The sequence below is a fragment of the Cetorhinus maximus genome, chromosome 7 (genome assembly GCF_964194155.1).
Source record: "Cetorhinus maximus chromosome 7, sCetMax3.hap1.1, whole genome shotgun sequence".
Taxonomy (NCBI): domain Eukaryota; kingdom Metazoa; phylum Chordata; class Chondrichthyes; order Lamniformes; family Cetorhinidae; genus Cetorhinus; species Cetorhinus maximus.
The window spans coordinates 25422990-25449401 of NC_135885.1; the positions used below are offsets into that span (position 1 = coordinate 25422990).

Genomic DNA, 26412 nt, shown 5'->3' on the forward strand with positions numbered 1-26412 from the left:
CTGCTGGGTGTGTCCTGCTGGTGGGACAGAACATGGTGATGGTGAGTCTGGGTCATTATCTTTAAGGTATGATTCCGTGAAGATGACAATGTCAGGCTGTTGCTTGACTAGTCTGTGAGACAGCTCTCCCAATTTTGGCACTAGGCCCCAGATGTTAGTAAGGAGGACTTTGCAGGGTTGACAGGGCTGTGATTGTCGTTGTTGTTTCCAGTGCCTAGGTTGTTGCCATGTTGTCCACCCGGTTTCATTCCTTTTTTGTGACTTTGTAGCGGTTTGTTACAACTGAGTGCTAGGCCATTTCAGAGGGTATGAAGAGTCAACCACATTGCTGTGGGTCTGGATACACATGTAGACCAGACCAGGTACAACAGATTTCCTTCCCTAAAGGGCCAGATGGGTTTTTACAACAATTGACAATGGTTTCATGGTCATCATTAGACTTTTAATTCCAGGTTTTTGTTGAATTCAAACTCCACCATCTGCCGTGGCAGGATTCGAACCTGGGTCCCCAGAGCATTACCCTGGGTCTCTGGTCTCAGCGACAATACCACTACGTCATCACCTCCTGTGGACACCATGATCACAACAGGGCTGCCGGCGTGCAAGCACTTGTCCTTGGTCGCCTTTTATGGTATTGTCAAGACAATGGCAAGGACTATGGACTATAAGGAGCACCGCTGGAAACCCTGTGCTCACACTGGGAGAAGCACACCTATGTAAACGCATTCCGAACTTGCAACTGCATCCTAATGCAGAACCCGGCATTACCATTCCGCAAATATGTGTGGACAAACCTAACAAACCATCACTCATCAATACTCCCAGGGATATATGATACACTACTCTAAACACAAGTGAGGATGAAAGATGCCCATGACCGGCACCTGGGTAACATATTACCCAACCTGAACATCGGACAGAAAGTTTGAGTAAAACACCTAATTGATGGTATGTGGAATCTAGCAGAAATCGTCAGCATATGCCCAGAACCAAGATTGTGTCAAGTATGAACACCAAATGGCATGAGAGTATGACAAAGCAGGTGCCAAATAAGAACAATACCACAACCAGAAACACCAAGCAGCCTTATTGTAAATAGAACACAGTCCAGGATGCAACACAAAGACAGCACCCATTACCAGTGTTCTGAAAACCTCGAGCAGCCTCCAGCAAAGATTACCATCACTAAGTCTGGATGGATAAGCAAATTGCCGATATGTTTCAGAGATTTGTAAATTTATTGCTCTGTGTTAAAGTTCAGTCAGACACAATGTCATTGTCTTTTGCAATAAATAGTTTGGTTCTTTAAAGGTACGCCTTCAGTTAGAGAAAAGAGGGATGTTGTGATATGATGTAAAATGTATCTTTAATGGAACGTTTCTTAAACTGCTGTCAATCACTACCATCTTGACAGTATGTGATGTATTAGTCCCATAACTTGTAGTCAGTCTAGAGGCAGCAGTAGTAGGAGTCAGATATACTATCTAAAGTCTCCCAGTTAACTCTATTTCTATATAGTCTTCTCTTCAAATAAAAAAACCCACATTATTGTTTCACCAATCCTTGTCGTATGATTGGCACATTTATATTGAAGGAAAGAATGTAGCAGGTTGGACGTGGCTGTAGTGTATTCCACTCAAATCCAGGGACACATGAAGAATTACTACTTGGACATCCGGAAGTCCATTCCATGTGCTGATCTGTTTTTTTGACGTAGAAAGAAATGGCAACATAAGAACTGGAGTCAGCCATTCAGTCCCTTGAATTTGATCCACCATTCAGAGGCTCTGTCATCTGGGGAACCATACCTTTGAGAGGGTCAATGCGGTTCGAAGAGGTGAGGAAATTTGATTTAAATGGTTCTATGATTTTAGATACTTGATATAATCAAAGAGAGATAAAAGCAAACATATTATTTTACACTCTAATAACTCTTCTAGACGAACAACTGTAATCTTATCACAGATTTCATTCTAGTGAAGCAATAACAGTGTGTTCACCAAGGGGTACTTTGTAGTTATCTAATTAATCCGATGTGAACCTCTAAACAAACCTGCATCTCTTTGGTAGACCATCAATTCGCCATTTGCCAGTGACACAAAAACCTTGTTGTCGAGGTATCTATCAGGGAAGGAAAAGAAGTAGAATCAGAAATATTGTCATACCCAAGGTGCTTTGAAACAAATAGAGAGTACCTGGATCACTTTGCACAAATACCTTCTTTTTTATATTCATTCACGGGATGTGGGCTTCACTGGCCAGGTCAGCATTTATTGCCCATCCCTAACTACCCTTGAGAAGGGGGTGGTGAGCTGCCTTCTTGAACCACTGCAAACCATCTGGTGTAGGTACACCCACAGTGCTGTTAGGAAGGGAGTTCCAGGATTTTGACCCAGCAACAGTGAAGGAACGGCAATATATTTCCAAGTCAGGATGGTGAGTGACTTGGAGGGGAACTTCCAGGTGGTCGTGTTCCCATCTATCTGCTGCCCTTGTCCTTCTAAGTGCTAGTGGTCATGGGTTTGGAAGGTGCTGTCGAAGGAGCCTTGGTGAATTCCTGCAGCGCATCTTGTTGATGGTGTACACTGCTGCTACTGTGCATCGGTGGTGGAGGGAGTGAATGTTTGTGGATGTGGTGCCAATCAAGTGAACTGCTTTGTCCTGGACGGTGTCAAGCTTCTTGTGGGAGCTGCACTCAACCAGGCAAACTGGGAGTATTCCATCACACTCTTGACTTGTGCCTTGTAGATGGTAGACAGGCTTTGGGGAGTCAGGAGGTGAGTTACTCGTCGCACTATTCCTAGCCTCTGACCTGCTATTGTAGCCACAGTATTTATATGGCTAGCCCAGTTCAGTTTCTGATTTATGGGCCATTAAAAGTTCAAACATTTTTAACATCTCCCAATATTCATGCACTGATAGGTGAAGCAACACCTACATTCACCATTTACTAGCGCATCCCATAATTTGCTGAAATTGCTTTAATGGTTGCAAGTCACACAGGAGATTGAGACATATATACATTTCATTTCCAGCCCCCTTTGCTTTAAGTCCTTCTCTTTAACATCACTGTATCCCACAGCATTGTTGGAAATTACTGCCATTTCAATGGAGGATGCAACTTCAGATCCAAACACCAGGGAAATTGCGGCTGGCTGAGTGTGCTACACAATACCAAGAGAAACCTTCAGTGGTCAAAATATCTTGCATCTCACTAGCAAGGCTTCCACTGAAATGTATACACTGATGATTTGGTGCATGTCTTCTTTGTGTAGCTAACTGAGCACTTTGACAACTGAGAATCACTTTTCTAACATACCATTTTAGATTGGGATCCAAATTGCACAAATAACTGAGACAGTAAATGGCTATTGAAGGGAATGGGTCAAACCTTTTAGTCCATTCCAACTTCAAACATCTCAGGTGTTCTTTTCTCTGTCTGAGATGTGGATGCCCCAATTTGACTTGATATAGGTGTGTTGAGATTGGCTATGAGTTGGTTACCAACAAGAGTGCCTCAACTCATCCAAAGGCCACTAATGCCAGGAATTTCCTTGCGATTATTCCTGCTCTGCTGCCATAACTTTAGTGGATGTTTCGCAGAGAGGACGTGTATAAATGGGGTTTATGCTGAACTTCCATTTAAGTTATGGTGGCAGAGCGGGAGAAGCGCCAAAGGTATTCCCAGTGGAAGAGGAGAGCAATGTACTCCCAGTTGTCATTCCGTGCTCACATGTTGCCCTGTACAGTTGGAGTGCTCACGAGCTCCAATCCTCTCAAAATGCAATGGCTGAATCACTGCATTCTGATATTTTCAGTGGGGCAAAGTCCTTAATGGGTCAATGATAATCTTCCTTCCTTCATGTCCTGAAAAACACAAGCCTAGATTTTCTAACTAGTGTTTAACTATTAAAATAATACCCGGGACACCTTGGGGAGAGGTATGCCACCTTTTGGGAGAGGTAAAACATCCTTTGGGATTATTAAAAATGAACATGATCGCGCACGTTTTATGCACAAAATCATTGGAACTGTCAAGGAACTATTAATGAGCTGTCCAGCTGTCAAAGCTATCCAGGAAGTGTCAAAGCTGACAAACCTGTCAAAGTTATACAGGAAGTGTTAAAGTTGTCAAGGAACTAGGTGAGTTGGCATGGAGAGAGTAAGGACAAAGGGTGGTGGGGCATGAGTTGGCACAAAGTTGGCATAGGGTGTATGGGGCCATTGGGGGATTGAGTGAGGGGACATGGGTTGGTATAGGTTGACATGGGTGGGGGGGAATGAGGGGTGAGGGCCGGAGGAGTTTTTTTTGCTTTTTAATTATTTTTTATTTACTTAAACTCAGTGCTGGGGCACAGAGGCAGACCTTGCGCCCAGCCTGTCTCCAGAACGGGCAGACTGCACGTTTGTTCTGGGGTCTCCTGCCCCTGACCGAAAATCTGACCCGCGGGTGGACATTTTTAAAGGTCAGGCTCGCCGAGCTGGGGAATCTCCTGACTCTGATACCGACCCGAGGGCGAAATCCTGGCCCTTTCTACAAAGCCCAAATCCTGCTAGCACTGGAATAGTGTTCCCCTATCTGGACATGCTCTTTTAGCAACTCTCTCGCACTCAGCTGATCACAAATTTTTTGTGTGGTTACCGTTCCCTCTTTGACTCCATTGTGATCTTTTTGGTCTTTCTCCAGATTATCATATTGCTATAGTCTATGCTTCTCTAAATGTTCAGTCCTTGTCCTTTCTAAATAAAGTGAACATGATCGTGCACTTTTTATGCACAAAATCATTGTAACTGTCAAGCTGTCAAGGAACTGTTAAAGAGCTGTCCAGCTGTCAAAGCTATCCAGGAAGTGTCAAAGCAGCCAAGCCTGTCAAAGTTGTCCAGGAAGTGTTAAAGTCATCAAGGAACTAGGTGAGTTGGCATGGAGAGGGTAAGGACAAAGGGTGATGGGTGGGGTGCATGAGTTGGTACAAAGTTGGCATAGGATATATGGGGGCAACAGGGGTGGGTAGAGGCGCACTAAGTTGGCATGGGGGTATGGGGCCATTGGGGGTGGGTGGGGGGACTAGATGCTCATCATCACATCCTTCTGGTGTTAAAATCAAGACTTGTCACACAGTATCATAATCTAATTCATTCTTTCTCAGAACTTCAATATCTCCTAGGGAGCCTCTCATACCATCCTTTTCTCTATAACCTCCAGTCTTTAATAACCCAACCTCATCATCAGCTTATTACTCCATCCTGCTTTACCTTAGCTTCATTTTTTACTCTTCACTACCTTTAGTAGTCTCCAGCACGATGGGTCATTCCCTTAACCTGGCATCCCAACTGAAAGGAATTCAGAGCCATGCAGAAGATTGGTTCTCCATTCACCTCCATCCTCCCTCCCAGCTGACAACAACAATAGAAGTGGGAAACTAAGACAGGAGTGGAAATGGGACGGAGAAGCAGCTCAGTTGCTTTATTAAAGAGCGGGTCCAAACAATATGGAAAACATTGCATTTGTACTTACAGGATGCACATGACCGCTGCGGAGTGCTGCATTTTCATACTGTTCTTCCGGTTACGGATATTATCGGATGACTGATAGACATGAATGCTGAAAGAAGAGGTGGGTCAACATTACCGAGCTCACAGAAAGCCATGAACACTCTAAATAGTGGTATCTTCGGCATAGAAATTCTACTTTAGCTTATACCCCTTTCTATAGCTTCATTATTTTACCATTTCATATTTTAGTTCATTTTCAGTCAGGCTTTCATCCACTCTAACTGTGAGTTTTCAGTGAGTATTTTCCAGTTAAAATAGTGACTCCTGAGTTTTCAGCCTATTCCTTTCCTTATTTTCCTCTTGGCTGACTAAAGCCAGCTCTATTTCCCAGACCCCATGCTGCTGACAAACAGCTCCTCTTATTGGCTCACAGCTCATTCTCCCTGCTCTACTCAATACCAAGATTTTACAAGGAAAAGCTGGGGGAGGGATCCAAATAGAAGAAAGTGGCACTGATACTGAACTAGTTCCGTTTGAACCATGCTGCAGTGTCTTCAAGTGGTTTGGAGAAACACAGGTCCCATAATTTTGGCATTTTCTTCTGCTGAGGTTAAATTGGCTTAACTTAGAGAGCCGTAATTAACCTATAGGGGAAACATTAACTCTTCTGCCCCATGTGTAATAAAGTACTAAAACTGTTTAAAACTCTCTCTATATTCAAACGTTGTTAAAAAGCAAAATACTGCGGATGCTGGGGGGGAAATCTGAAATAAAAACATAAAATGCTGGAAAATCTCAGCCGGTCTGATGCATCTGCGGAGAGAGAAACAGAGTGAACGGCTGGGATTTTCCGACCCTGTTGCAGGCGGGGCCTGCCGCGGATGAGGCGGCGCCCAAGCCAGAAGTCCACTGGCTTGTGGCGGGACCGGAAAATCCCAGCGGCGGCAGCGGGCGGGCGCAGAAAATCCCACCGGACGTTTCAAGTCAGCGTGACTCTTCTTCAGAGCATGTTGCGTTGTTGTAATACCCAAATTGGCCACTTGGTGGCTTTGTGTAACAATTCATGGGCCGTGCTAACCTTCTCCACAAAGCCACACATGGTTTAAATCGCGTACACTATGTACGTGACTGTAAAAGTTACAGCAGCATCCAGTTGGCAAGAGACTCATGCTACAATAATTACTGCAAGGGAGGAGGATCTTCTATTGATAAAACAACATCTGACCTAACTTTGATGAGTACATATGTCTCACAGAATTGAGGACGAAATGGCCACAACTCAGGAGCCAAATTCTTGCACCTCAAAACCGGGCTTCCATCTGTCATTTCTACCAGGAGTGATTCTGCGTCTGCCCTTTCCTTTGTTATATTCTCTCTCAGTTGCGCCTCAATATTGGAATTTATATATACGGCCACGCTACTTTGTTTTCTCTTCTAAACAATTGACAATATTCCAGCTATGTATGGTTGAAGTTGCACTACCATGGGCAGAGTTTTGCCCTTGTCGGGTGGGCTTGGCGGGGGCGGTCGGGAAACCGACCTCCACCCGCGATCGAGGCCGGAAGGCGTTTTCATGCTGGGTGGGCCAATTAAGGTCTGCCCAGCGTGAAATGCGAGTGGCAGCATTCAGCGCTGCCTGTGCGGGCAGGGGGGGAGGGGAGCATGAGCGGGGCGAGCACAAACTTCACGCATGCGTGTGAATGCGCGCTTGATAGTCTCCCTGAGGCACAGAGCTGCCTCAGGGAGATGAAGAGCATTAAAAAAAATTAATAAAGAAATGAAAAATGTAATAAAACATGTCCCTTCATGTGACTCTGTCACCTGAACAGGGACATGTTATTAATTAAATTTAAAATTTTTAATTTTATTTTTATTTGCTTTAGGAAACCTCATCCCGCCCGTGGATGAGTTTTCCTACAAAGTGCGAAGGTCAGTTGGCCTTTTCGCCTGCCCGCCAACCATAAGATTGGAGGGGCAGTGAAAAATTTCGTTCAATTATCTTTTCAATGGCCTTAATAGGCCTTTTAATTGTTGGCAGGCGTGCGGCGGCCTCCAGCGCACGCCCGCCAAACAAAATATCACGCGATTGCGCATTGATGTCAGGACGCTCGCCCGATGTCAACATGCGTCATTTTACGCTCGAGCGGGTCGGGCACTGCCTGCCTTGTCTCTGCACCATGTCTCTGATACTATGTCCAATCTATTAACCCTGGCAAAACCTTCCGGATCATACATCTTATTTATCAGACGTCTTGCATTAATGCATGGACAGCTCTCATGCTTATTGGCTTTGCAATTTACTTGATTGACATTTTTACTACATTCACCTCCTGCCGTTGGAACTTATTATTAGACAACTTATTTAGGTGATAAGAATCAGTCATGAAATCACCAATGGGGTCCGTTGGAAGTAAAATTGTTTTGTTTAGTCACAATCTTAGCAATACAGAAATAATTGGATATATATTTTACATATTTGAGAAGGATGAATTTTCAGGGCTATGGGGAAAGAACGGGAGAGTGGAAATAATTGGTTAGCTCTTTGAAAGAGTTGGCACAGGCATAATGGGCCGAATGGCCACCTTCATTGCTGAGTTGTACTGCACTGCGCAAGTGCATTGATATAGTGGGAATGGGGAGTGGGCCATATGGAAGAAAAAAAATCCAATCCCAACTCCTGCTGCTCTCTCCCGCCACCCAATCTAACCCCAACTCCCGCTGCTCTCTCCCACCACCCAATCTAACCCCAACTCCCGCTGCTCTCTCCCACCACCCAATCTAACACCAACTCCGACTGCTCTCTCCACCACCCATTCTAATCCCAATTTCCGCTGCTCTCTACCACCAACCATCCTAATCCCAACTCCCACTGCTCTCTCCCACCAACCATTCTAATCCCAACTCTGACTGCTCTCTCCCACCACCCATTCTAATCCCAACTCCTGCTGCTTTCTCCCACCACCCATTCTAATCCCAATTTCCGCTGCTCTCTCCCACCAACCATTCTAATCCCAACTCTGACTGCTCTCTCCCACCACCCATTCTAATCCCAACTCCCACTGCTCTCTCCCACCAACCATTCTAATACCAACTCCCACTGCTCTCTCCCAACACCCATTCTAATCTCAACTCCCACTGCTCTCTCCCACCACCCATTCTAATACCAACTCCGACTGCTCTCTCCCACCACCCATTCTAATCCCAACTCCTGCTGCTTTCTCCCACCACCCATTTTAATCCCAACTCCCACTGCTCTCTCCCACCAACCATTCTAATACCAACTCCCACTGCTCTCTCCCACCACCCATTCTAATACCAACTCCCACTGCTCTCTCCCACCACCCATTCTAATCCCAACTCCCACTGCTCTCTCCCACCAACCATTCTAATCCCAACTCCCACTGCTCTCTCCCACCAACCATTCTAATACCAACTCCCACTGCTCTCTCCCACCAACCATCCTAATCCCAACTCCCACTGCTCTCTCCCACCACCCATTCTAATCCCAACTCTGACTGCTCTCTCCCACCACCTATTCTAATCCCAACTCCTGCTGCTTTCTCCCACCACCCATTCTAATCCCAACTCCCACTCCTCTCTCCCACCAACCATTCTAATACCAACTCCCACTGCTCTCTCCCACCACCCATTCTAATACCAACTCCCACTGCTCTCTCCCACCACCCATTCTAATCCCAACTCCCGCTGCTTTCTCCCACCACCCATTCTAATCCCAACTTCCGCTGCTTTCTCCCACCACTCATTCTAATACCAGCTCCCACTGCTCTCTCCCAACACCCATTCTAATCCCAACTCCTGCTGCTCTCTCCCACCAACCATTCTAATTCTAACTTCCGCTGCTCTCTCCCACCAACCATTCTAATCCCAACTCCCACTGCTCTCTCCCACCAACCATTCTAATCCCAACTCCGACTGCTCTCTCCCACCACCCATTCTAATCCCAACTCCAACTGCTCTCTCCTGCCACCCATTCTAATACCAACTCCAACTGCTCTCTCCTGCCACCCATTCTAATCCCAGCTCCCACTGCTCTCTCCCAACACCCATTCTAATCCCAACTCCTGCTGCTCTCTCCCACCACCCATTCTAATACCAGCTTCCACTGCTTTCTTCCACCACCCATTCTAATCCCAACTCCCACTGCTATGCTCCACCACCCATTCTAATCCCATCTCCCACTGGTTTGTCATGGGATGTCACAGTGTAATAAATATAGCTGTAACTACAAGAAGCAACTAAGATTCTAATGTTTCACCTCTCTAAATGTAAAATCATACAGGCACTGCTCCAGCTAGCGCCACTTTCCTAATTCAGCTTGGCCTGAAACTTAAATTACTCCATACTTTGCTCCTTGCTTTACATTTACCAATGAATTCTCTGAATTAAAAAGTTACCACAGACCAGCCATCCTCTGTTCCAAGCCACATTGAGCTTTGGTTGGCTTCAGGGTCAATACTCAGAAGTTCCTCCAGGCTTGCTCTGGTGAAGGACCCTCGACTAGAACGCCTCATTGCCCGTCCATCCATTGGACTGTCACTGTTCCTTGTTTGACATAACACATTGGAGTTGGCTATGAAATCAGTCTCAGGTTCCTCTTCTGAACTTGTTGTTTCCGTTGCAAAATCCTTTGAACTTGACATCTCCTCATCTGCAAAAGAAAATCATTGTTGTGGATTGATTGGCTGTGTTTTCGGTAGGGAGGTGAGGGGGGGGTTTGTCTAATAGACATTTTCCTCTTTCTCCCACATGGTAGAATATTGACTTTGTTTCTGTCCCAATGTTATACCATTATTTCATCATCACTCTCACTTTTGCTTTATATTTAGTTCCTTCAGTATTCACCACGCCACATTCAACAAATTTATCAAGGGAGCTAATATAAGACATATTCTGAGGTAGGTCAATCTGCGCCTGGTCACTAAGAGATATGTCACAGTGGAGCAGGTTGGACTCCCATTCAAATTCAACGTCTTCCTGTAGGAAAGTATTTCAAAATAACCCAGCTAAAGCTGCCACATTGCTACATGTCGAAACTGTGCAAGATTTGCATCCCGCCATTCAATGTGTTTTAAATTAGTGCACCAATATTCCACATCTGTACTTCCTTAATGGAACCAATTATGTCAAGAAAATGTACCTTGAATTTACACTTTGAACCCAACTCTCATTTTTCTCTTGGTGAGAATCTAATAATAGCAATATTTTCAAATCACGTGTAGATTATTTTAGAGGTTGCAAAATGTTTTGAATTATGTCATCTTTAAATCCTTGCATCTTCCAGGGGAGAGGGAACTTGCCAACAGGTGAACAAATGTACAACTTGACCACTACGGATTAAGAAAGTATAATTTTTTAAAAGTATTTTAAGCTGCTTTTGATAGCTGTTAAGGAGAGGGTCTCAAGGCAAAAGGCTGAAAAGCTTCAATGCTTTTGAAAACAGTTCCCTTTCCCACAATTGCACAAGTCTGACAAGTTACAGGCTGAGGAGCAAATACCACAAAAAGGCATTCATGGTTGGAAACCCAGCTGCCAGAAATGACTGAGGATTTCTATGGGTTGCGTAGAAATAATTTTCATTCGAAGAATGGAGAAGATCATCCTGGGGTCTGGTAATCCCCCATTATATGCTGAATTAACTGATTCTAGTCATAGCAGTCTTAGTTTAGGCTGGCCTGGCTAGGAAAGGCAACAAGGTTCGCAGACGAGAAATTGGCACTGAGCGCAGGTACCACCGGGCTCTCAACATCCACAGACCAATGGCACGAGTCAACACCTCGCCATAGAAGGTGCAAAAGGGAGAAAACTGGAGTGAAGACTCATAAAGAAAAAAACAAATCATTTGGAAGCCTTTTTTAAATGTGTTGCTTTACAGAATGTTATGTTTTGATGACAAAGCAGGTTGATGAAGTGTTCAGCCTGAGAGGTGTGGGAGATTCATGTCCGTGACCCCCATATGCCAAATTCCTGATCTCAGTTTTATCATCATGCAAAGGCAAAGTGGAAAGCAAAAACTTTCCTGCCCGAAAGGACAGAAATTGATCTTTAAAAAAAGGGATGTAGCCAGGACGTGCCACTTTCACACATTTCCCGTGTTATAGGGTGGCACTGGCAGAGGGTAGTGAGCAAGTCTGCAGGGAAAGGGAGTGGGAAGAGCCTAACAGGGAGAGAAGCAACTAAAAATTAATGATATATATAAAGAAACCAGGGCATTATTGAGGGTGAGCAAGCATGTGACACAGATCTCCCTATTAAAAAGCTTGAGTTGAGAACAAAACTACTAACTGAAAGAATAAATTAGAGAGCTGTACCACATACAGGAGACAATTAGAAGATAAGAATGTTTCAGATCCTACTTACTCCCTGTACTTGAGGAGATGGTGGATCTGCTGGCCTGACTCCTCAGCGTGCCTGATGGGCTTGGGGATGATTCATCATCTTCAGTGTCATCGCTATCGAATGGGTTCAAGCTTCGGTTTCCACTTTCAGTCAACTCTCCCATTGACTGAGCAGAGTTTGAAATGGAGATATGGAAAGGTTGTTGTGAAGTAGGTTCTTCCAAGGAGACAGCGCTAGTTCGGTGTGGATGTACACAGGAAGGGCTCAGGAGCAACTCTGACCTGTCTCTGAAAACGAAGCAAGGGGGAAACATAAATCACCATTCATTCTTTGTATTGCCTTCCCTCTGCTGGCTTTCCCCTCATACTGTCCTCAGTCACAACCATGGATACAGACAGTCACTCTTAAAATAGCATGTAGATGAGAAATGGAGGAGGGGTGGGTGGAGGAGGGCAAGGAAAGATCTTTGATGGACCCCAACAGTAATGGTATGGGAGCGGGAAGAGAAGCCAGGAGATTCCCTGGCGCTGACTGAATAGATAAGAATGGAATCAGGCCAGGGCAGTCTCACTCAGTTGGACAACAAAGAGTTTTTGGAGAAGGTTGATGTGGTTAACAATTTCAGATGCTACAGGATGAGGAGAGATAGTGGACCAGGGTTACAGTCACATAGGATATCATCTGTGGCCTTGATAAGGCCATTTCAGTTCTGTAGTCAGGGTGGAAACCTGATTGGAAAGGTTCAAATATTGTGTTGTGGAAAAGAAAGGTACAGATTTGGGTGGTAACAACACATCTGAGGACTTTGGAAAGGAAAATGAGGTTGGAGGTGGGGTGATAGTTTCCAAGTACACTGGGGTCTTAGCTCCATGTGTGCAACACCACAGAAGATGCATTGGTGTTATAGAAGATCATAATAATGTCACCAAGCAACTAGTTTACAGGATGCAGAGTCCCAACAGGAATTTGCTACACAGAGTTTTGCCCCCCAAAGAAAACACACTAGCATTTCATGAGAGCTGCAGCTTCATAGTCCTATAAGTATAGAGGTTAAGACTGCAGAAATCAGGGGTCTGTGAGGATTGAGTGTGAAATGGTGAGAACAGAGGCATGTGTCTACATCCAATGAAAACAGGAACAGTTTCAGATGGTGTGACCTGGCACATGAGGTGTACAGTTATAGGATAATTTCCTCTTATGTCATATACGTTATATATTTTGTACACACCACATTTAAGAAAGTCTTACAGCCCCAATACATAAGATTTAATGAGCACATTCCTGACATTAACAAGTAGTTAACAAGCTCTTAATAAGCCTCTTTTCTCTTCATTCAATGTTTTCATATGAGCACTTAATGGAGGAGAAGAAAGGAAATCACCATTAAACAATAATGCAATTTTAAGGGAATTTACTAAACCAAATGATTTCTTCACTAGTTTACACACTGTGCTTTCCTTTTAATGGTTACCACCATGAGGAAATAATACTCCATAGATACTCCTGCACACTAGGCATTTGTGAGTCAAACAGCACAGGTAATAAAAATAATGGTTCCAGCGCATAGCCAGTAGCCCAAGCTTGTGCAATTTTCCTTGTCTGTGAAATGATTTTCTAAAAGTCTGCACTCAGTAGTCACTTACCTTAACTGGCAAGTTTTACAAACTTGGCTTGTTTTCAAACTGGGAAAATAGGGCAACTATTTAAAAGTTCCCTTTAGTTTTTATTCCATATTACAGGAAAGGAAGTTTGTTTGTATAGTTCAAGAGACTGGCAGAAAAGCTATCTGTTTGTGACAATATACTTGGCTGAAATGATAATTCAATATGGATTATTTTTACAATTGTAAGTTCTTCCGAAGTTATCAAGTTTCAGAGTACGAGTGAATGGTTAAGTGTATAAATTCCCACCTGGAAGTACCACTGAGGCCTGGCACAGAGGCTATGCAGATAATCCTTGCGGAGCACACTGCGATACAGGCTTCCACAGTGGGCACTGGCTTGATGCTTAGCAAGCAGACCTGTCCAACATATCCATCACTATTGCATACCCATACCTCATGGGTGTTGTCTGGTCCACCGTGGCTAGGAGATGCACAGGAGAACTGGAAACAGCACAACATTATCAGTTAGTATAATATCCCTTTCACCAGCTAGTTTTGCCAAATTCTACCTTACTGAATGAACAAGAGGTTTCCCACAGACAGGACACAATGTAGCTAATACTTTGAGCATTAAGGTTTTCATTCAGACAGAAATGTTTGCCTGAGGCTTCCTTTGCCTTACAATTTCCCCAAATATCAATTCAAGTGAAAGAATGTTCCATTTATATATGAACAATTTACACCAAGAGTAACTCTGTTCTTCCAATGGGCTACATTAAAACCAAGGGAGGGATCTGTAGACAAAGTGGAGAATTTTAGAATAGATGCACAAGGGAGTGAGAAATTGTGGAGGTCAATGAAGAGAAGATGAACAATACTTTGTATTGGATAGCACATGGCTGGCAGACTTGGGATTTGTGTTGTGTGGGAGGCTGTTCAGGACAGCAATGAAGAACTCAATGCTGAAGGTTGCAAAGGCATGACAGTTTGTGGGGTGAGATAAGGGTGGAGAACCAATATTTTGAAGGCTGAATTGGCAGTTTCAGTGATAATCTAGATCTGGAGTTTGAAGATCAGATGTATCAAAGTTGGGTTCAACTTAAGAAAGTGCTTCTAGGGAATCCCTCCCACATCCGTCATGGCTGTCAGGCTACAGCTGCGGCCACTGGCTGTCCAGTGGATGGCTTGCCCCCTCCATGATAACTGGCACACTGGCCAGTAGTTGGAAATTGTGGCCCCATCCGCCTCTTGTTCTGTTTCTGCGGCCGTTTAAAAATTCTCCTCCCCATCTCTTTTAATGCGTCTGAGACCACTGTGACACTGCTGCCTCACCATCACACTTCTTTTGTCACACACTTTGCCCAACATAGTTAAAACATTTCCTTCAATTACCTCTCCTCACATTCTATCTGGACTACATCTGGTAAACTCCAAGGTTTCATCCTTGGCATCCCTCTATTCCTCATTTGTGTGATACCGCTCGGTAACAGCCTGGCAGCTGTGGCCCTTTTTACTGTTAAACATTTCTTAAGTCGCTTCAGTGTCATCTCAATTGTTAGGAATCTATATTTCCAAGAACTATATGGTTTTTAAAAAAAAAATGGACAGGATACTGAATTATTTAGACACTCTCCTGAGTTTTGTTTCCTAAAAGGTTGCAAGTTCACTATGGTCTGTGAGCAAACTGCTTTTTCCAAGAAATCACATGACTTCAGCTAAGTGACCAGCAAGACACCTGGGGAGACAAGAGTTATTTTGTTTACTTGAGTTAAAGTAAAAACAATCTGCTGTTGCCAGTCTGTGGGCTTCTGCTGATGGACTGAAAAACACCATGTTCTGTCTGAACATGTTTTTTGAACTTAGTGTGTGTCTTGGGAGCGAACTGTGAAGGAAGATTGCTCCTTTATCTCTCCCCCATTCTCTCTCCCTGTATTGCCTATAATCCAGAGCGGAAGTTCACCTTCAGTCAACATAACTCCTCATCTCAAAATAACTTGTTTGTATTTGAAAGCCTGTGAAGCTGTGACAAGAAAGAGTTAACAAAGACAGTGTTTCACCGAAGATCCTTTAGGAAGGACTTCCAGACAACTACTGTGACCGTCTTCGCAAGTAGGAACACCAAATTGACAAAGTCAAGACCTTTTCAAACTTTAACCTTTCTCATAAAGTGTTCCCTTATGCCAAGCTCTGCAGAGACCTTAGTTGTCTTGGTCCTTTGTTTTTATGTGTTAGAGTGTGTGCGTGTGTGTGCGTGCGCGTGTGTGTGTGTGTTAGGATTTTAAAAGGAGTAAATCGTTACACTTCCAGATTACAAATTGTATGTTAACCAGTTTTGCAACTTGTTTTAGAAAAGAAGTTTCATTTCATAATAAATCAATTATTCTGAGTTTATTGAAAGATGTCTGGTTAAAGTCTTTTTTATTCTGGGTCCAGCAGTAACAAAGGTAAACAATTGGTGATTTTGGTGAGTGATTTAAATATTTACACTTATGGTGTGACTTGTGGAGCAGTGGGTCTAGAGAAACTGTACACTCCTCCCATCCTGGTCATAACACAACCTTGAGGTGCCCTCTCTCTCTCTCTTCTACCTGCATTTGCTGTACCCACCTCTGACTGTGATGCTGCCGATCTGTGAGTGCTGGATGGCTTCATATTGGCCCTCCAGCCTCGGGAGCCCACCCAACATCCTTAATTTGATGAGGATCCTGGAGATGACTATTTAAATTGGACGCGTCCTCAAAATTTGCCCTCTGGGTCCCGATGCCGGCATGTGTGGGTTCTTGACCTGCATTTCCTCCCAACGGAGGGATTGGGGCCCAAAATGGAAAGTGATCCCTGGGAGTCAGAGGTTAAGGCAGTTGAGTAGATGGTCTTTGAGACAAAGAAATATACAGAAAAAGAGGTGAGGGTGGGAGATGGAAGGGAGGACATAGGAAGAAGTTGTGGAGGAGTTCTATTTTCCTTTCCTTCGGAATGGCGATGGAGAAACACAAGGGAGAGAGACCAAAAATTCTTCCCCCCACACCTCATCTAACTACCTTCTAATGTTCACAAAGGTTTTTCTTCTATTTTACCTAGAAAACCAGCCACTAATTAATCTTACCTGAAGATATTCAGCCTGAACTTGCCACTTACCACTTTACCTTTGTTTTTTTAGATTGATATTGTAACTTATCTTAAACTAGTACCCAGATTCAACTTTTGTCCCTGCTTTCAATCCCAGAGGTAACATTGCTTGAGGTGCTTTGAGTAGCTGAAGGAAATTCACACTGTTTAATATGCCCACTGCTTTGCAACCGTGTAAGTCTCTGAAAATTATTTTCTGTGTTTCTCACAATATGAATGCCATAAAATATAGTCAGAAAGACACCTACAGCGTTTTTGAATAAACTCAAAAAAAAAACACATATTCTTTCCATTACTGTGCAGAATGACTGTTGGATGCTTCAAAGGATTTCAGCTGCATATGCCTCAAATATTAATCGTATCTTACCAAATTGCCACCTCAGGCTTGAAAACATGCTAAAACCAGGAATTCAGAGCGTCCTGACAAAAACATTTTTAAGTTATCAGAAACAGTGTGACCCATCTCCAGCGTGTTCAGTGATATTTGCTGACATAACCTTGACAATGTTAGGGCTTATGCTCATTTCTGTTAGATGCATCTCCAGGAGGCTCCTCTTTCCAGCAATGACATCAGTGTGTACAACCAAGCTCTTTTAACAGCGTTATGATGTAGAAAGCTTGCCAGCATGGAAAGCCAAACTATGCTCGACTTTATTAATTTCTTTTCATCTGAGGAAAAATGTAATTTGGTTTGAATACCCTTGAGGTTAGATGGTTGTGGGTGATCTAATTTGAGTTAATTTTTCATTAGGTACAAAGAATTTATCTCCTCTGCTGTGGGGTGCGGGGGGGCGGAGGGGGAAAGTCCAGAACAAGTGAGCATAACCTTAAAGTTAGAATTAGGCCATTTAGGAGAGAAATTAAGAAGCTCTTTTTCACACAAAGGCACATGGAAATCTGAAACTCTCCCCCAAAAGTCGGTGGATGCTGAGTCAATTGAAATTTTCAAGATTGGGACCGATAGATTTTTTGTTGATAGTTCTGGGTATCAAAGAATACGGAGCAGGGATGTGTAAACGGCACTGAGGCATTGATCAGCAATGATCTAATCGATGAGTGGAACAGGCTCGAACAACTAAATAGCTTTCTCCTGTTCCCATCTTTCCATTATTTTTTTATCTTTCCTCACTTGAAGATGTTAACTCATGATTTTAGAGACCACAGCAGATTACAGCACAGAAGGACCCCATTCGGCCCATCATTTCTATGCCAGTTCTTTGCGCCCAAGTTCACACCCCTCCTATGTTAGCCTAGAATAAGTACGAAGTGATCATCTGACTGTGGATGGTGATACAATCCAGCCCAGTCCTATTCCCAACAACCTCCAGGCATGGATCATTTTATATTGATCAGGAGTGTTTTCTCCCCCATTTCCAAAAATCCAATGTTCTATTATTCCCTAAAACATTCCCCAGACTGAACTTTTTTGGTTACCTCAGATAGCCATTTTATTTTAATTACGCTATGACTTTTATCATAATTTCTTATTAGACAGTGATCTGAAACTTTAATCTTGGCAGATTGCCTGACACTTTCCAAGCCACCCTCGAATTGTGAATGTAACCAGAAACTACAAATGACAGCGTGGAATCCACACTGCACCTTGAAAGATATGGGCAGCAGGTGCATGGGAAAATCACCACCTCAAAGCTTCCCTCTAAGTCACACACTGTTCTCACTTGGACGCAATCACTGTTCCTTCACATGCATCACGGGAGTACCTTCACCACAAAAACCGCAGTGGTTCAAGAAGAAGGCCCACCACTGCCTTCTCAAAGGAACTATGGATTGGCAATAAATGCCGGCCCTGCTAACATCATTGATATCCTGAGAATGAATTTTAAAAGATAGTTACTCACAGACAATTTTTTCAGCCAAAGGTGGCAGCCCAAAGCAGGTAGCCATGATGTCCGTCCGAAGACAATGGGGTCCATTTTAACATACTCACCTCAGCATCTCATCACACCAATGGGACCTGACTGGAACTTTTACAAAGCAGTGTGAACAGAAAGCCTCTGTCAGCATACCACCAGGTTAATACAGTGACTAAGAGGATCAGGACCACGGGTGGCTTAAAAATGATAAGCTTTGAATTTATTTAATTTTCCTTCTGGGGTTTGGAAGAGCAGATGTTCTATGGGCTTCCAGCACATCTCTCACACTCGTGCACAGGATTTTGTACAATAGATGGCAAGTCTCTCACCTCTGGTACTCCATGTCTCTCTCTCTCACTCTTTCTCTTGCACATTAGCCATGCTCAGTTGTCATAAAAGCTTAGTTTCCAATATTTTCTCAATACGAGAAAGCAAGTTAGGCTACAAATGACTGCCTGTGAGGTTGCAGTATAAATATCTGACACACTGGTATCAAATTTCTACATCCACTAGTTTAATGAAATTTAATGAATATAAGTGGAGAAAGGAATTTGCTATAAGCACATTCAGTGCACCTACCATAATATCACCAGCAGTAATTTCCTAACTTTTGTAATTAAGACTTAGGCAATAAACGACAGTACCTGCATACCACTCCGTGTCTTCATGATGGGAATGGCCTTAAGGAATTCTGGGTCCCAGTGATCTTTGTTCAAAGCTGTAAAATAAATAAACAAAATAAGCTTAAGGCTGTGCACTGGTGACCCAGTGAAGAAATGCGTGTGGCTGACATTTTATAATTAAAAGAATCGCTATTTTTCCCCTCAATCACCCCATTCAAAAGGGAATGAAGAAGCAGCAGTTCAGGCACAAGTTAACAAAATAAATGTTTCTGTCTCTGCTTCTATCAAATCACCGAAGTGGAGCAAATACAGGAAAGCAGGGCAGTGTGGATTGCACAGACGGTTGATTCAATTTTCCAGGGATGGGCCGACAAAACAAATCAGGCTGGCTCCCCAATCGGCAATCACTGCAAGGTGATGATACAATCAGGATAAGGAACAAGCCTCGGAAAAGCTATCCCAAAAGCTTTCTACTTGAAATATTGGAGGTCTTTAAGCACTCTAACCATGACTATCCCTCACCTGCATAATGGTGGCAGTGCCAGAAACCCTAATCCTGGGAGCAGAAGTTGGAAGGATTGGCCCTTCATCAAGGCCACAGTGACTCCAGGAAAATGAAGGGAGAACACGGAGATCATGGGTTTCTGCTTGAAAGCTGCTCTCCTCAAACTGCAGAGAAATGCAAAATCGCCCCGAGCTCATTTACTGATGAGACTCGTCAAAGCTGAAACCCCAAATGTGTGGTGACTGCCCTCCAGCTTCAAGTGCTTTCACGTGCATTTATATATATATTCATGTAGAAAGATGTCACAACAGCAGTCTGGGAATCTGCTTTTAGGGGTGCAAACAAGAAGTTTTGATCGCTGTTACACGTCTTCTGTCCTTTTATATATGCTACAAGAGCCACAGCATTCAATTAATGTACACGTACAAAGCAGAAAACTGAACAAAAAGTTAGAATGGTATTTTTTTTTCTATTGTAACTAAAATAACTAGGTGGGCGTTTTTTTTTTAAACAGCAAATTCCAAATCGTAACACGACTCTTGTTTAATGTTATTTATTTTAAGGATTAGAAGGAAATGAGTCAGTCAATCTTTGCCATTTCACTTTTTAAGGCCTAATGCTGGCTGCTTGCAAAAAATAATTCTTCAGGCATTACACAACAGGAGAATTGTATGCGTTTCAAAAGCTGGAGTCAGTCAAGGACAAAGGTACAAATACAGACCCATACTTCAGATATTATCTCCTTAAACCTTATTAAACAGTGTAGGTGGATCAGATTACATGCATTGGAATTACATTTGACATATGATATGACAATCATGTCCTGGTGATGTCTGCTGGCAATAAGTCAGATTGTCCAAGCAAGCCGGTGCTGCATGCAGCTTGCTGAGTTATCCTTGACCTCCTATAAATGTTATTCATGGAGAAGCAGTTTGTAAAGTAGTTCAAGGCAGCCAAGTGCTGTAGAATATTTTGCATTTGGCCCCGAAAGGAGCAAGGTCCAATGCACCTCAGCATATAACTGCATATCACAATTCCTGGCTTAATGTTTTGGTTCTCTGACATTGCCTGCTGCCTGGAGATCTTACCGGCCAGCATAATTATCCTGTGCTGACAGTCCTAAATGATGACAAACAGTGCTCTGGATCCCATGTTTAGATGTGCTGCTGCTTCCAGTGATGCAATTGAACCCAAAGGGATTTTTCCACTGGAATTGCACCAAACTCCAGGGAAGAAGCCCTGAAGGCAGGAAAGCAAAACACATTTCATAACTGGAAATATTCCGTATGTATATCAAAATATGGGTAGGCATATTATAACGAGGTGAAAATGACAGGATATGTGGATAAACGCACCCAGGGTGTGTCACTAATTACACTCCCTATGCCCCAATATGCTTTTAAAGAAAAAATTGAAATACCGTTTTTTTTTTGTGCTGGCCCAGAGGTCACTGGGTCCCAAGGCCTGCAGCAGTGAGTTCTCTCCTTCTCATGAAGCAGCCTCCCCAGTACAGGTGGGAGTGGCACTGGTAACTGGCCCATTCCATTCAAGTGACCCTGGTGTCAAGAATGGAGGGGAAAATCCTGGCCGGCTGAATTCTGACAGTGTAAGGGCCAGGTGGAAAATGGGCCCCTCACATTGGCTTCGCTGCTTCCAGGAACAACAGCACCTTATCATTGGTGGGCAACATTGCAAAGTAAATGCAGTATGAGAACAGCAGCTTTTCCCTTTCACCTTTAAAAGACTTGCATTTATATGGCGCTTTCTGTGGCCACCAGCTGTTTTAAGGCGCTTTATAGCCAACGACTACTTTTGAAGCGTAGTCACGGTTCTAATGTAGGAAACGTGGTAACTAATTTGTGCTCAGCAAACTCCCACAAACAGCAGTGTGGTAACCATCAGATAATCTGTTTTTGTGATGTTGATTGAGGGGTAACTATTAACCAGAAAACTAGGGATAACTCCCCTGCTCTTCTTCAAAATAGTGCCATGGGATCTTTCACATCCACCCGAGCAGGCAGATGGGGCCTCAGTTTAATGTCTCATCTGAAAGACAGCACCTCCAACAATGCGGTGCTCCCTCAATAGTGTCAGCCTTGATTTTTCTGCTCAAGCCCTAGAGTGGGACTTAAGTCCAGAATCTCATGATTCAGAGCTAAGTGTGTTACCAACTGGGCCTCAGCTGGGGCTAAGCTGTGCCATTCGAGCTGGACCATTTTGTACAAGGCAGGAACTCTAGTGACAGAAGCAATCATTGACTGTAATTGTGCTGTCCCAGGAGAATGGACCTCCATCCAGAATTCCATGCAAAGAAAATGCACTTGAAGGATTTCCTCTTAGTTTATCTTGCTGAACAGTCGTTCTTTATGGGCATACCACTGGAATCCAGACATTTTCTGGAGTCGTGTCTGTTTAGTGATATATGGGCATGATTGGCTGAGGGTTTATAAGCTGTGACATGCAACTAAATGTAGATTATCAAAAGAGATTATTGTCTCTTTAAAGTCTGAGTTATGGTAACATTTATAACTGGGACATGATGACATACTAAAGATGGCTTAAGCCAGGAGAATATTATTGACTTGGCATCCAATCATTTTGAAGGCTTTTACATGCTTGAAGGAAACAGACTGCAGGGGTTAGATAGTGAGAATGGGAATGACATAGGATGAGATGAGAAACTGACTCCAAGTGAATTTCACTGGCTGGGAGACGTTGGACCAGAATGGAACGGCTTTGCTTCTTCCACAAATACCTGGCACACACAGCCTCTTGTTAAGAGGTTTGTCAGTGATGAGCCAAAACTGCCAATCACACTAAACCTGGAAGCGGACCTAAACAACGTCTCATTTCCAAGAAGTGATGTCTCGTCTTTGTGCTGCCCTTTTCACACCTGGCTGCATTATATTTTTAATATATTTAAAAAAAACTAGTTTGATGGTTTTTCTGAAATTTAAACTTGGCCTTTAATATCCTTTGCTACCAAAAATGGTGTTGTGAGTAATGAGATCACTTCAGAGAGACATTAATTCTTTGACCTCTGTAGCCATCATTCAGAGCTAAATTCCAATTGTTGCAAATGTGCACAGGCAAGACTGAACAGACTCTGTCCACCTCTTGTTAGGTTATCACACCAGTATATTACATATAACAGATCATCAAACATGTTCAAAGAGAAATATGTTGGTGGCACTTTACAGTATTAATGCCAATATATTTGTGAGATAGACTTAAAACAGAGCCCTGTATATTGGTATAGGGGCAGCACCTGTTGAAAAAATCTACTCTCTCCAAGATGCTCTTGTCAAACAAGAATGCCTCCACAACATTCTCAGGGTTCCAGGTCACCAAGTTAGTGATATGACCTCCAAATTTCTTGTTCATTTTAAATTCTCATTTTTGTTCATAAATCCCTTCATGCCCTTGCCCCTCCCCAGCTCTTTAATCTTCTGCAGCTCTATAACTCTCCGAGATACCTGCACTCATCTGATTCTAGTCTCCTGAGTGTCCCTGATTTTTAATTACTCCACCATAGTTGGTGTGCATGCAGTGGCCAAGGCCCTAACACTCTGGAATTCCCTCCCTAAACTCACCACTTCTCTACCTCTCTCTTCCTTTAAGATACTCTTTAAAACCAGCCGTTTTGACCAAGCTTTTGATCATCTGCCTTAATATATCCTTGGTGACAAATTTTGCTTTTAACACTTCTGTGAAGAACCTTGGGACATTTTGCTACGTTAAAGGTGCTACACAAATGAAAGTTGCTGTTGTTGGCATCTCAATTTTCTCACCTGAGCAGTGATTGCAGACAGCTTTGAGTAGGGGGACTGACCCCCATGGACTTTTTTGAACAATCACTTCAATGAAAAAGTGGAAACATAGGGCTGGATTTTCTGGTGGTCGGGCGGGGAGGGCTGGTGGGCCCGGGAGCGGCCGGGCAATGGTCTGCCACCCGCAATCGGCCCCTGACTGCAATTTCACGCTGGCTGGCCAATCAATGGGGTGGGGGCAGGAAGAGGGCAAGAGGTTGGCGCATGTGCGGGGGAGCGCGCACTGAAAGCTCCCTAAAGGCAGAGAGCTGCCTCAGGGAGCTGAAGAGTTTTAAAAACGAAAATGAAGAATTTGAAAACCGGGAAAAAAAATGTCCCCACACGGGACTCACTCGCATGAACAGAAACATAATAAAAATTATGTCAAAACATTTTTATTTTTTAAAAATTAATGTTGGAAAACTCATCCCGCCCGTGGATGAGGTTTCCTAAAAAATCTAAAGGCAGCCTGGATGATTTGCCTGCCCGCCAAACGTAAGGTTGGACGGGCAGCAAAAAATAGCTTTCAATGAATTGATTAATGGCCTCATTAGGCCTCTTAATTGTTGGTGGGCGCACTGCCAACTCTCGCGCACGCAATATCGCACGTTATTTTATGCCCGATCAGGTCAGGCGCTTGCTCGCCCGCAGGACTTAAAATCCTGCCCATAAGAATGCAAGAAATAGGAGCAGGAATAGGCCATTTGACTGATGTTTCCTGTAAAGTATTGTTGTTGTCTGCAGCCCAATTCTTTCAGTGCGTGCTCCCTTTAAATTTTGATGTGCACCACGCACATGCATTATCACAGAACAAGGCCTGCGCAGTACCTTCTAGGGCTGCTACGTGGCTGTGCACCCACGCAGCTTAGCAAAATCATCGACCTCTCATGCCTGCTCTCCCATTCAATACGATCGTGGCTGATCTTAATGAAAGGTTAAGCTGAAATCAGTTCTTACTTCAGCATGACTCAAAATGAAACCACCTTCACTCTGTCATGATGTGATCAGCGTAAGAGTTAAAAGCACTCCAAAGGCGGGAACTGCTATGACATCACTTAGCAAACAAAGATGGTCTGTTCACCAACTCAGAGCAATTTACTATGATGTGCATTTGATATTGCTACCGTGGTATAATTTAATGCTTCATCCTGAATGACCACACATCACCTGTACCAGCTTCCAATAAAGTACCAACGTTTCAGGCAAACGTCCTGGTTACCCTTCTCCATACAGGAAAATGGAGCAAAGCATGTTAATGTCTTGTCAATTACATTGTTGAGGTTTGCTAATGTTAATTACATTGTTAAGGTTCAGAGAAACAGGTGATGGGTATTAATTGCCTTTGAGCACATATAAATAGGGGTTAGCTGGGACACTGGGTTGAGTGGGAGGACAGCTGTGAGACTGAACAAATAAATAAACTCTCAATAAAGAAAAGCTCTGTGTCTTGGTTTCTGCTTCACCAACCAGCTTGCATTCTATTAACAAAGCAGCTGGCTTATTTGCCTGCAATATGGGCACTTGGGGAGATAATTTAGCTCCTGTACAGGACTTACTATGAACTTGCAAGGGATTAACCTCCTGGCACAGGATTGGTATTTACAATAACTCAGGACAGAAATTCCTCTGCGTGGTATTGTAACAAAGTTGTTAAATATTAATGGAAGTTAATCACTTTGTGAAAATAACAAAGAAAAACTTGCATTTGCATAATGCCTTCCACAATCATTGGATTTCTCAAAGCGCTTTATAGCCAATGCAATACTTTATGAAGTGTAATCACTGTTGTAATGTAGGAAATGTGGCAGCCAATTTGCACACTGCAAGCTCCCACAAACAGCAATGTGATAATGACCAGCAAATCTGCTTTTTGTCATGTTGATTGAGGGATAAATATTGGTCAGGACACCAAAGATTGCTCCTCTGTTCTACTTCAATGTGGTGCCATGGGATCTTTCATATCCACCCGAGCAGATAGATGGGGCCTTGGTTTAGCATCTTATCTGAAAAATGTCACCTCTGACAGTGCAGCACTCCCTCAGCACTGCAGAGAAGTATCAGCCTTGATTTTTGAGCTCAAACTCTGGAGCCAGAGCCTTGAGGCTGAAAGGTGAGAGTGCTACCAAATAAACCTTGGCTGACACTTAGCAACAAAGAAAGAAACGTCACCTGAATATTAATAAAACTCATCAAAAAATAGCACATGGAGAAATATCTCACAACCCTTGAGATGGATTTGGATGCCACTTGTTTTCTTTCATATAAAATTTTATCAGCTACTCAAGAGTAGGAAATAGTCCAAAGGAAACTAAATATAAATTCAAGCAAATTTGTGAAGTGACAATTTAAAGAAAGCACTAATAAGCTCTTTTACCCAATACATATTATTTTGGATATTGTTTGCACATTATACCTAATTTCTTCTTGGTCTCCTCGAATGCCTGTTCAAAGCCAGCTCGTGCCTCAATACTACTGAATTCAAAAATGAATGTTTCAGTTCCATCAGCTGTTGTGGCTGTTAGTTCAACTTTTGTGAGTGGAAACATCGTACTGACTGCGAGCGACTGCTTCTCAGAGAGCTCCCGGTTCACAGAGGCCATCAGGTCCTTAATGACATCATCCAGACTCTGACAAGAGAAAATAAAAGGAGAATATATATCCTGTTTACTTGTGAATTAGGAAAATAGCATCAAGCAACAAAATTTGGCTCATTACTGAGAAAATGGTTACTCTAATGCAGTCAAGAGTGTAAGCCACTCAGTTTTTAAAAATCACAGGATGTGGGTGTCGCTGGCTGGGACAGCATTTATTGCCCATTCTTAATTGTCCTTGAGAACGTGGTGGTGAGCTGCCTTTTTGAACCTCTGCAGTACATGTGGTGTAGGTACACCCAAAGTGCTGTTAGGAAGGGAGTTCCAGGGTTTTGACCCAGTGACAGTGAAGGAACGGCGATATAGTTCCAAGACAGTGTGTGGTCTGGAAGGGAACTTGAAGGTTCACATGCATCTGCTGCTCTTGTCCT

The 26412-nt window shown here is 43.3% G+C and overlaps 1 protein-coding gene across 1 annotated transcript in view; it reads right to left on the reverse strand.

Annotated features, from left to right (window-relative positions):
• The window catches only part of arhgef17 (Rho guanine nucleotide exchange factor (GEF) 17), a 457595-nt gene that overhangs the window by 24251 nt on the left and 406932 nt on the right, over positions 1–26412 (reverse strand). The window contains exons 11-17 of the mRNA XM_078546121.1: positions 25804–26017; positions 19098–19171; positions 13761–13954; positions 11872–12137; positions 9916–10162; positions 5516–5602; positions 2054–2121 (exon numbers count right to left, since the gene is read on the reverse strand). Of these exons, the coding sequence (XP_078402247.1) occupies positions 2054–2121; positions 5516–5602; positions 9916–10162; positions 11872–12137; positions 13761–13954; positions 19098–19171; positions 25804–26017 (1150 nt within the window). The remainder of the gene's footprint in view (positions 1–2053; positions 2122–5515; positions 5603–9915; positions 10163–11871; positions 12138–13760; positions 13955–19097; positions 19172–25803; positions 26018–26412) is intronic.